Source organism: Leptodactylus fuscus, chromosome 5 (assembly GCF_031893055.1).
Source record: "Leptodactylus fuscus isolate aLepFus1 chromosome 5, aLepFus1.hap2, whole genome shotgun sequence".
In the NCBI taxonomy this organism is placed as follows: Eukaryota; Metazoa; Chordata; class Amphibia; order Anura; family Leptodactylidae; genus Leptodactylus; species Leptodactylus fuscus.
This window is the reverse complement of record NC_134269.1, coordinates 156,198,988-156,211,184: the sequence shown is the minus strand read 5'-3', so window position 1 is coordinate 156,211,184 and position 12,197 is coordinate 156,198,988. Positions and strand designations below refer to the sequence as shown.

The window sequence follows — 12,197 nt, the reverse complement described above, 5'->3', positions numbered from 1 at the left end:
ATCACATTATGGCTGACAGCATTTCCCTGAATTAATTCGGCGATTCTTTGTTTATATGCCTGGTTTGATTGAATTTTTTTCTTCCCTTAAAACGTCTTATTTTATTTTCTTAGTTTGGGACACCTGTCTTAATAGAAAATATCACAGAAGAGCTTGATCCAATCTTGGAGCCCGTACTGCTGAGACAGACATTTAAACAGAATGGAGTGGAATACATCCGGCTCGGGGAGTCTGTTATTCATTACAGCAGGGATTTTAAACTCTATATGACCACCCGCCTCCGAAATCCTCATTACCTTCCTGAAGTGTCTGTCAAAGTATGTTTTCCTCCTGTTATCCACTGAACAAGGAAATTATAGGAATTAGTAAAATTGGTAGAAATGCAAATACATTGGGGATAATGAATGAAGTACTGTGAAGTTATAATTGGACTGTGGAATTGTTTTCCCAATTCTAATAGTATTATTCTCGTATTTATGTGGATGTCAAAATAATACAGCTGTGCAATAGCACCGACAGGATGTGAGAGGATTTTTTTTCTAATTAGATTTTAGAGCCGGTATTGCTTTTCACAGCTAGCTGCTTCTTTTAGCAGATAATGCAGTGAAAACATGATCATTTACCAAAGACTAGATATTTTGTCTTGCGTGGATACACATTAAAAAGTGGTATTGTTGCACAGCGTAAAATATTATGAATATAAAATTATATTATATTACACAATTGACTGAAGGGTAAACCTTGTGGAAGGTAAGGTAAGAGTATTTATAACAACATTAGACCTAAACTCAGTAATAAAATATGCATTCAATGGTTGTGCCAGTTAATCCTACCATCTGTAATAGTAATTCAAGATGGTTAAATAACAGGCAGTGGTTATGCCAGTCTCTTTATATACATGTTGACAAAGTGCTTGCTTTATGACATCACTTTGACTGCCAAGACCTCCATGATCCTCACAATAAATGGATTTATGCCTCCTTCATAGTTATAGGCTCCACTCAGATCACATTTTTTAAATCTGTTTAAAGGATGCAAAAAAAAGATGCAAATTGTTGGCCATCCATTTACATAGACATCATTGCTTTAATATATATATATATATATCCATTTCTGTCCATTTCTTTAACAATGCTGTCTATGTAAGTAGATGACCATCAGTGTTTATCTGTCTTCATCTGTTTTCTTGCATCCGTTTATTCAATCATGTTAAACAGAAAACATGTGATCTGAATAGAGCCTTACCCCTGGCTCACATTAGCATATGTATTCCATCCAAGGAAAGTCTGCGTGGAGAACCCCCCGAACAGAATACAAGTGCAATTGCAAGCGCTGTGCTGTAAAAGTGCATGGACCCTGTAGACTATAATGGGGTCCATGTATTTGCCACGCACTGCCCGCACGAATTATGCAGACATGATTTGTGAGGGCAGTGTGCGGCAAGCACACAGACCCCATTATAGTCTATAGGGTCCGGCCGCTTTTACAGCACAGTGCTTACAATTGCGCTTGTATTACATTCAGGGGGTCTTCATGCAGACTCTCCCCGGACGAGATGAAGCAGAGCTGGCCATGCGCTCAGCTTGGCTACTCCAGTGATGCAGCCAAGCTGAGCGCACGGCCAGCACTGCTACACCGGAGAACCGGTGCTACACCGGAGAACCGCTGAACCCTGCTGCACACTCAGCTCTGCAGCATCAGATATGCGCTGAACCCTGCTGCACTCTCAGCTCTGCTGCATCAGAAATGTAGCAGAGCTGAGTGTACACTGAACCCTGCTGCATCTCCGGTGTAGCCAAACTGAGCGCACGGCCAGCACTGCTACATCTCGGCATAGGAATGCATTGACCAGCCTTGAATAGCCGAATGCCATACAGAGTACAGCATTCAGCCAATCAACGCTGGTTCTACCAGAGGAGGTGGAGTCTAAGATCGGTCCACAGCAGTCTCCATTCTGGTCCGATCTTAGACTCTGCCTCCTCACAGACGAGCCTCCGGCAGAACCAGCGTTGATTGGCCGAATTCTGTACTCTGTATGGCATTTGGCCAATCAACGCTGGTCAATGCATTCCCATTGGAAAAAGTCAGCTCGCGCATATCGCAAGCTGACAGGGATCCCAACCTAATACAGTGACTTGGGCATGTTAGATGCCCCCAGGCATGCTTCCCCTGCTGTCCCAGTTGCATTCCAGGTTGTTGGCATCATTTCCTGGGGTGTCATAGTGGACTTGGTGACTCTTCTGAGTCGAATAGTGCTTTCCCCCTAAACGAGTATTTCTTCCCCATAGACTATAATGGGGTTCGATATTCGATTGAACAGTCGAGTATTGAGCGGCTACTCAAATTGAATTTCGAACTTCGAACATTTCACTGTTCGCTCATCTCTATATATTCATGTATTAAAATGGCTTTTTGTACCAGTAACTACAATAGCTGCTCATATTATGCTCTATATGTGTTTATATTATTATCTGGGATTTTGATGGCATTGATTATTGACCCTTATAGCAAACCTAGTGCAATGCTGCCATTTTTGTTCATTTCAATGTGTTATATTTGGATTGATGCTGCTGATGGACTCTGTAAATGAGAGGGAATGTGTATAGTACACTCGCTTTGTTGTGGTTTTTGGTTTATGTGTCACTAATTTATCATGAAGGATTTTATTTGATATTTATTACAAGTTATGTCTTAGGCAGATTTAACTCTTTGATGATTTGGTGGATCCCATTTGTGTTGTTATTAACCCTGCTGGGGGTATATATACTAGTATCTGTGATTTGTATACCGTAAGAGTCTGAACTTCTATTACACACTGCCTAAGGCTATGTATAATAAAAGTGCCATAGTGAAAGGTCTTAAAGCTATCAATAGGCTCCCAGGTGTCATAGCAATGGATCGCTGTCTGCTGATGCTCCTGGAGAAGGAAATCTAGTCCGATATAGCAGAGCCAATGTGCCACCACAAGACAGATGTCTTAGTCGCAATTGGTTTATCCCCCCTGCACAACATCATGATGTAATAGTCCATCATATGTTGTTAAGGTATAGCCAAAATCTGGGCTGCATACAATACAAAGAGAACGAGAAAATCTTTCTATTGCACTTTCCTGGGGTAGATTCTACTCTGTTCTTGGGTTTTGCTTATAAATACTGATGCAAAGTAGTGACATAACTACTGCTGTCTGAATCGTGCCTGGGTTTGTTGAATGGCATTTTCTATTCTGTCAGATGCTCCTCAGCAACAGGCTACACATTGTCGTGTTTAGTAGCGGCACACAGACAAAGGTAGAGTTTTTAGTCTACTGCCTAGTTGCTTCTGACAGAATTGTAAATCAAACTTCAGGGAGAGAAAAATGTTCTTCAGAATACTGAATATGTCCGATGTTAGCCCTTATGTTTGTTGAAATGTACTGAACTACAGAACATAGCCACTTATTATAGTATAAATGCATTCTAGATTATTTCTTGTTATAATTCCATTATTCTAAATTATTCTGACTTTACAATATCTAAATATACATTCACATTAATAGGTAACATTGATCAATTTCATGATTACTCCTGTGGGTTTAGAGGATCAGCTGTTAACCATACTTGCTGCAGAAGAAAAAACAGACTTAGAAGAGAGGAAAAACCTTCTGTATCGTGAAGGAGCAAAAACCAGGTATTCTCTTTCATGAATGTTGTGTTTGCCTTGGGTAGATGTACTATAAAGATAGCTGATGGAGCTGCAGTGAGGAAACCGAGCCCACGTTGGTCACATACCCACATCTATTAGGTGGCATAACCTGTTTTTTAAACAGGTGTGAATAGGTGTGAATAGATTCTAAAATGTCCTAATGTATACACATATGTGAAGCAGCCATGTAAGTATTAAAGTACTCTGATTCAAAAAAAGAAGGAACAAGCAATATATATTTTTTTATTAAGCAATAACAATATTTCCTCTTTGATATGATACAGAAAAGTGCGGTGTAGATGAGAACCAGTACTGCTCTTGTGTACTATACAAAAATGCTGAATAACTATTTAAAGTAAGCAGCTTGATATACAGATTTCTTTTACCTTCAGAAGTAGGAACCATCTATCAGATATAAGATCTGGATGAGGGAGATGTTTGGGCACTCTTGTAAGTGGACATGCAATGAACTTTTCTCACACAATGGACTCAAAGCACAGGGAGCATTATGGTAGAAGAGTTAGTAGCTGTTGTACAGGCGCTCCACCTTCACTCCTACAAGGGTCATTTGTTTTTACGGGAATCTTATTTATTTATATGTATATTTTTGGTATTTGGGTGGAAACCGGAGTATCTGGTGAAACCCACGCAAACATAGGAAAAACATGCAAACTCAAAGCCGATGTTCCCCTTGGTTAGATTTGATCCCAGGAAAATATAAAACCCTTATGAGAACACTAGTGGGTAACAAGAATAGATTACTGGAAAAGGATGGCGGTGGTGATTAGGTGATGGAATCGATGAATGATGATAATGATACTCAGATGATAGAACAAATGGATGATGTTGAGGGTATGGTGAACAGATGAATAATAAATATGACCAAATATGATTGTCCTTGACCATAGCTATCCCTGAATACTTCCCCAGATGTATCTCTAAACACTGATCCTAATACCCCATAGCGCTTACATGCAATATATGTAGTGAAAAAATTTGATGCTGCATTTTTACTACACATAGCAAATTCATGATACACTTTAAGCCACATATTCTCAAATTTTCTGATTTAGGTTAACTAGAAAATTACTTTTTGCTTCAGATGGAGACAGCATGAGTATTGGAAATTTAACTTGGAGGCTCTGTAAGCAGTTTTGTCAAATTTGATGGCAATAATGATGAATGCAGTATAATTCCTACTCTCAAAAAGATGGGACCACCACAGAATCCAGGCCGACCACACTGCATGAATTGGGGCTCTATTGAAGGATATTGAACAACAGATTTGACACTATATTGGGGCTTTAATTATATACAGCACTCACAATGCAGATGACAATGCAGCCTAACAATCTTTATGCTAATTCCTTCTTTTGCTTGGACTTACTTGGCGTAACATTTTGTTATGATATTATGTGCAATTTCCTCCATAGAATGTCTTTATGCCTTGTGCGGAGAAAAGAAAAAAACTTTGTATGGACTCATGAATAATAATGAAAGGCATGGCAATCTAATGCACTAAATAACCTGTAATACTGCCCAAATCAAACTACACGTTATTTTCTTTGAAAACATGGTATAGTCAATGCATTTATTAAAGATTACTGGTACAGCAGAATATGAGATTAGAATTACTGTGAAGCAAAATCTGAAACATTAGTTAACATATGGCAAAGAGCATATTGTATATTTCCAAACCATATCTATAAATATTTCCACATTTAACAGAATTTTCATAAATTTGGAATATAGTGAGTCGTGCAGAAGGAAAGGTCTGGAAACAGTAAGATGGTTTACATGAAAACTGTTTAATGTAAATTACATATCATATGAATATCATTTTATTTTAGAGTAGCTCAGATATAGTGGAAGAAATAGATTAAAGTGAAGTCTGTATGTAATTCTAACTTTAATAAATGAGTAATACTAGGAGACCAAGATGTTGCCCCCTCTCTTTAAATACAGCTGTTGTGATCCTGATCAATACCCAGCCGTATATTAATCCCAGTTTTAAATCTAACCTTTGCTGAGGATTCCCCTCCAAAATTAAATTGACAATTGGCAGCTCAGGAAGGGAACACCATCCAGCATAATGAACTTTTCCGAGTTTAAAATGTGCTCTGCATACATACAACATCAACAAATTTAGGATCTCAGCACTACAACCCTTTTAGACAGGTATTAGAATAAGTGGTGCTAACCTAAATCATATAGATTGGTGACAATCATGGTTCCTCTAGAAATAGAGCAAATTAGAGAATAGCTATAAATAAAAATTCACTATATATAAGAAAACATTTACTCATGACTTTGTAGAGGACTTGTCACCATTTCTGAACAGTCTGTTTTAATAACCGTTAATTATGTGTTATGCTGTCCCACTCTTAGATCGGGGCTCCACATTGCAGAAACACAGTGGTTTGGCTGCAGCAAACAATGCTGTGTTTTACATTACCTGCAAAGTGAATAAGATTCTGGCTAATCCCATCCACACATTGCGGAAAAAACTCTGCGGTGATAATACTGCAAGTTCCAAAATATTTTTTGCAAATTGCAGCATGTCAATTATACCTGCCGAAAAGTCTGTAGCGGAAACACATCATGTTTTTTCTGCAGTGGGCCTTCTGCTTCTATTATACCTATACTAGCTGGTACCCGCGACTTCGTCTGCGGTGATTGTAGAAGTGGGTATATACAGGTGTGGGTAAGGTTTTCGTACTGTGTATAAGGTATGGGATATGAAATGTAAGTTTGTATCTTGTTTTTACTGTAATTCAGAGAATACGTGAGACTTTTGTGTTGAAGTTAACTTGTATTTGAGCTGCTATACGGTGTTGTGAGAAACTTTACATAGTGACTTTGGGACAGAAGTATTTGAAGTTAACCCTTTCACGCCGATGGCATTTTTTGATTTTCGTTTTTGACTCTCCTCCTTCTAAACCCCATAACTTTTTTATTTCTCCGCTCCCAGAGCCGTATGAGGTCTTAATTTTTCCTGGGACAAATTTTTCTTCATGATGCCACCATTATTTATTCTATATAATGTACTGGGAAGCAGGGAAAAAATTCAGAATGGGGTGGATTTCAAGAAAAAATGCATTTCTGCGACTTTCTTACGGGCTTTGGTTTTACAGCGTTCACTGTGCAACCAAAATGACATGTCCCCTGTATTCTGTGTTTCGTTACGATTCCGGGGATACCAAATTTATATGGTTTTATTTACATTTTGACCCCTTAAAAACAAATCCAAAACTGTGTTAAAAATTTTTTTTTTTGAAAAGTCGCCATATTCCGACAGCCGTAACTTTTTTATACGTGCGTGTACGGGGATGTATAGGGCATCTTTTTTTTTTTGCGGGACTGGGTGTACTTTGTAGTTCTACCATTTTCGGGAAATGTTATTGCTTTGATCACTTTTTATTCAAATTTTTATCAGAATCAAAACAGTGAAAAAACGGCGGTTTGGCACTTTTGACCATTTTTCCTGCTACGGCGTTTACCGAACAGGAAAAATATTTGTATAGCTTTGTAGAGCGGGTGATTTTGAATGCGGGGATACCTAACATGTATGTGTTTCACAGTTTTTAACTACTTTTATATGTGTTCTAAGGAAAGGGGGGTGATTTGAATTTTTAATCCTTTTTTTTTATATATATATTTTTTTTACTTTTTTTAAACTTTTTTTTTTGCATTTATTAGACCGCCTAGGGGTATTGACATGGGTGGGCGGTGTCGCGGATTGTCAGAGCGGTGGGGGTCGGCAAACATGGCTGCTCCGGAACGTTAAAGAGAGCCTCCTGGAGTATCGTTAAGGTGAGGGGCAAAGTGGTAAAGTATATGTGAATGTGATTGTGTGGGGTTAGGGGCGAGGCTGTAGAGGGCAATATGAATTTTGTGGCTTGCTATGGTCCAAAGTGTGTGAGATTGCAGAGATGGTGGTGTGAGTTTGGGTTTTGTGGGGGTCCTGGCACAAACGTATGTGCGCTATTATGACGAAAAGTAGCCTATTGCGCAATCGGGTGTATTAACTATGTTTGTGGAAACTTTCAGCTAAATCGGTCAAGCGGGTTTTGCGTGATTGAGTAACAAACATCCAAACACACAAACCCACAAACATCCAAACTCACAAACTTTATAATATTAATAGGATGTGGAAAATTTCAGCATTTCCCTAGGTATAACTATCATGCAATTGTCATGATTTACAAAAACACAATTCTTCTGCCAGAATCCCATCCACTTTGAAGGTAATGTAATATGCTGCATTTTTTGCCACAGCACTTCCTCCATAGCCAAAACACTGTATTTGCAACGTGGCGCCAAGGTCTAAATCGTTGTTTACTGTGACAGTAAATGTTACCCTTTGGTGCTGCCAGGTTAGAGGTTGTCTACAGAATTCCTCAATGGACTTACTGACAGACTGCAAAAACCCAAACGCTCATTGTTTTTATACCATGCCAACTACAGTATATAAACAGAATTACAGAACTGTCATAGCAGATATTTTCACTTGACATCTGTTGAACAGAGGAGATTGTTGTAAGGTTTATATTCATTTGTTCCTGTGCCAAGTTCAGTTCTATATTTAAGATATGACAAACAAGTGATAAGTGTTAATGAAATTAAAAAAAATGAACAATGTAAAGGATAAATGAAACAGCAACGTGAAAATAGGATCTCTGGTTGTATGTTATAAGCATATATTGTATTGGTTTTATATGCCTATGAGTCTTAAGTGTAGGTAAAGAATTAAATCAGTCAAACATTGATGAATTCTTCCTGGAGTCTATTATAAAATAATTCACTTGAGGCAAAATTTGTAAGCAGTTGAGCAGGAATTTGACATGCTTAGGAATCTATGACAATTAAATTACTGTGAGGGCCTACTTGGGAATATGTCACACGGCAAATAGACAGAAATAGCTGCCTAGACTGTGCTGGAATCCTTCATGCACTATTTCCATGATTCCTAATATAAATAACATTTCTTTTATAGAAAACAGTTGAAAGAGATAGAAGATCAGATTTTGGAAGTTTTATCTTTGTCGGAAGGAAACATCTTGGAGGACGAGAGAGCTATTGACATTCTTTCCTCAAGCAAAAAGTTATCCCAAGAGATCCAGGAGAAGCAAGAAATAACTGCTAAGACAGAGAAACAAATTGATGAAACCAGAGATGGCTACAGACCAGTATGTACAATTTACATAATTTCAATCCCTGTTTTGTTTTGTTTTTTCGAAATCTTTAAATAATAGGAGAAATGCACAAACAACAATTCAATTTTTTTTTTAAAAGCGATGGCTTGAGATGAGCAAACCACTTTTGCATAAACTGTTTTTGACCAAAAAGTTCAATCTTTTCAGTTTATGATGAAATCAAAACTTTTCTAATCTGTCTCAGTCTAAATTAGAATGACTGCCACATGTAACATGGAAAAAGAGCATAGGAGGAGGATTACATGGACTCTGTGACCTAGGTGGGCTTATGGAATCACCTACCAGCCTCTCAGTTAATCATGAGTGGTGGGTGGAGAGGTTACAATGCTGAAGTCATATCAACATATAGGATACTGGGCAGGAAGCAAAAGAGCCATTTTATGATACATCAAGCTAAGAGAAGAAACTCCAGTACAGTGATAGGGGGAAAAAAACATCAGAATTGCAATAGCACTACAGAAATATTGGAGGGGAGGACTCTGGGGCAGAGCTTAGTTGTATTTAACAATTTTAGAGGAAAGAGAAGCAGAAAAATCATCAGACTAGAGAAGAAGCTCTGCACTGTGCTTTGGCTGTTTTGCCTATAGTGTTACAGATATACTGGTCAGATCTCCTTTCCAGTGCCAAAGTAATTTTTTTCTACAGTACAGTTATTTTTTATTATAAAGTCTTGCAGTACCGTCAGTAGTCACAGAATTGTTGCACTTCCTGAGAATAAAGATTAAGTTTTTGATTACTTGGCTTGTTCATCTCACAGTTGCAATAGGAGATTCCCTATATGTTTTTTCATGAGAGTCCACAGCAAGTAGAATATTTTGCACTAGTCAACACCACTCCAGCTTAAGGGAATATTCCCATCTCAAGGATCCTATCTATACTGGTAATTTATATGAATTGAAGATTTTCCTAAATATATTGCTTTAAAAATGCTGCTTTGTTTTCCTGCTATGTTAACTTGTTCCTCCAATTGTTTACACGGCGTTTCCATAACCACAGACCTGTGTGATAGGAAAAGTGACATCACTCACTGTTCTGCTGGCAGAACAATCAGTTCAGCTAATTACAGTTTGCTGATAAAATCCAATCTGTTATCTCTCTATGTAAACACACAGTTCTCTACAAGCATGTGCATATTATCTGAGCTCCATAAGTATTGTGATATTTCATAGTGCCCCATTTAGCAAGCTGGGGCACTATGAGAGAGCTGAGAGAAATACAGGAAGTGAGAAGAGGAGATATCATGCAAAAAGCTGAAGGAATGAGATGGGGAAACCCCTTTAATTGACACCCTCTGTCCCATCCCAAACCTCACAATGGACTCATCTATTCACTATTCATATTGATTAATTTAATTTTTTATTATTTAATAGAGATGAGCGAACACTAAAATGTTCGAGGTTCGAAATTCGATTCGAACAGCTGCTCAATGTTCGTGTGTTCGAACGGGTTTCGAACCCCATTATAGTCTATGGGGAACAGATACTCGTTAAGGGGGAAACCCAAATCCGTGTCTGGAGGGTCACCAAGTCCACTATGACACCCCAGGAAATGATGCCAACACCTCTGGAATGACACTGGGACAGCAGGGGAAGCATGCCTGGGGGCATCTAACACACCAAAGACCCTCTATTACCCCAACATCACTGCCTAACAACTACACACTTTCCACATTCAAAAAAACCTCTATCAAAGTGGGAAAATACCTGGAAACCTTCTTTACTCCCCAAATGGATGGACACAAACCCCAATTTAAGCTCAACAAACAGTAACAACCACCCCTTTAAATCACGTTCCCCATGACAACCACAAATGGAATAGGCAATGGGAATTCCAAAAGCCCTCACCCTTAACTGTCATTTTGAGTGTGTGTGTGTGTGTGTGTGTGTGTGTGTGTGTGTGATGTGGTAAGACCTTCCAAAATTCACTTTTCTAGCCCTTAACATGAGCCCTTCCAAACAAAGTTACATGACCTTAAGCTGAGCTACCAGCAGAGATTGAGGCCCTTGGCATGAGTAGAGCCTTGCACCAGCAGTGTTTTTGGCACTTAGGGTGAGTTGAGCCTTGTACCAGCGTGTGTCCCTTAACATCAGGCGGGCCCTAAGTTCTGCGCTTTGCACAAAAGTTCCACATTAACTAGGCTGAATGGTACAAAGATTAGTAGGCCCGAGAACCAGGAACAGGTCTTGCAATGGCTGTCGGATAACGCTTAAAGCACATTGTCCACCAGCCAGTCAGCCTCTACCTCCTCTTACCCAACAGTCTTGTCCTCCTTCCACCCAAAATTCCCAATCTTCTCAGAACAATAACCCCAACTGTCCCTGCTCCCCAGAGCTGTTCTCCCTTCCTTTGACTGTACCGCAACCTGCCCCTCCATTTCGCGATTCCACGGACCTAACAGACGAGTATCTGTGTCCAGATGCTCAAACACTAGAGTCTCCTCCATTCCATCTCCGGTCGATTTGGTGGCGGATGACCAGCAACCCACCCTCATCGACGACGATGAGACGCAGTTGCTGTCAGGGCAGCCAGTTGACATGCGCATTGTGCAGGAGGAGGAGGCGAGACAGGAGTTGGAAGAGGAGGTGGTGGACGACGAGGACACCGACCCCACCTGGACAAGGCAGATGTCAAGCTGGGAAAGTAGTGTGGATGTTGAGGCAGGTGCAGCACCAAAAAGGGTAGCTAGAGGCAGAGACATGTCCAGAGGCAGAGGTCAGCTGCTTTGCCGAAGCCAGGCCAGACCCGGAATGTCCGAAGATGTTCCCTTTTGTACCCAGCCCAGAAAAACTCCCCCATCGAGGGCACGTTTCTTGAAGGTGTAGAGTTTTTTCAAGGAATGCGCCGAGGACAGATATAGTGTCGTCTACACAATTTGCCTCTCGAAATCGAGTAGGGGCCCTGAGAAGAGCAACCTGTCCACCACTTCAATGCACCGTCATTTGGAATCCAAGCAATGGAATCAGTGGCAGGCAGCAACGGCAGGACAAACGTCGCCCGCCGTTCATGCCACTGCCTCTGCTCACAGTGCTGGCGATGCACTCCAGAGGACGAGCCAGGACATCACTTCATCTGCCTCCGCCACTTTGTTGACTTCTCCCTCATCCTCCCCTGTTTCTGTCTTATCTCCTTCTCCTGCACCATCAAAGGCACCATCAGGCGCTTCTTTACAACAACCCACCATCTCTCAGACATTGGAGCGCCGGCAGAAATACACCGCTAACCACCCACCCACGCAAGCCTAGAACGCCAACATCGCTAAACTGCTGGCCCAGGAGAGGTTGGCGTTCCGGCTTGTTGAAA

At 40.1% G+C, this 12,197-nt stretch overlaps 1 protein-coding gene across 1 annotated transcript in view; it reads left to right on the top strand.

Moving 5' to 3' along the window:
- The window catches only part of LOC142203618 (dynein axonemal heavy chain 3-like), a 927,911-nt gene that overhangs the window by 773,683 nt on the left and 142,031 nt on the right, over nucleotides 1–12,197 (top strand). The window contains exons 63-65 of the mRNA XM_075274510.1: nucleotides 114–317; nucleotides 3,536–3,666; nucleotides 8,678–8,870. Of these exons, the coding sequence (XP_075130611.1) occupies nucleotides 114–317; nucleotides 3,536–3,666; nucleotides 8,678–8,870 (528 nt within the window). The remainder of the gene's footprint in view (nucleotides 1–113; nucleotides 318–3,535; nucleotides 3,667–8,677; nucleotides 8,871–12,197) is intronic.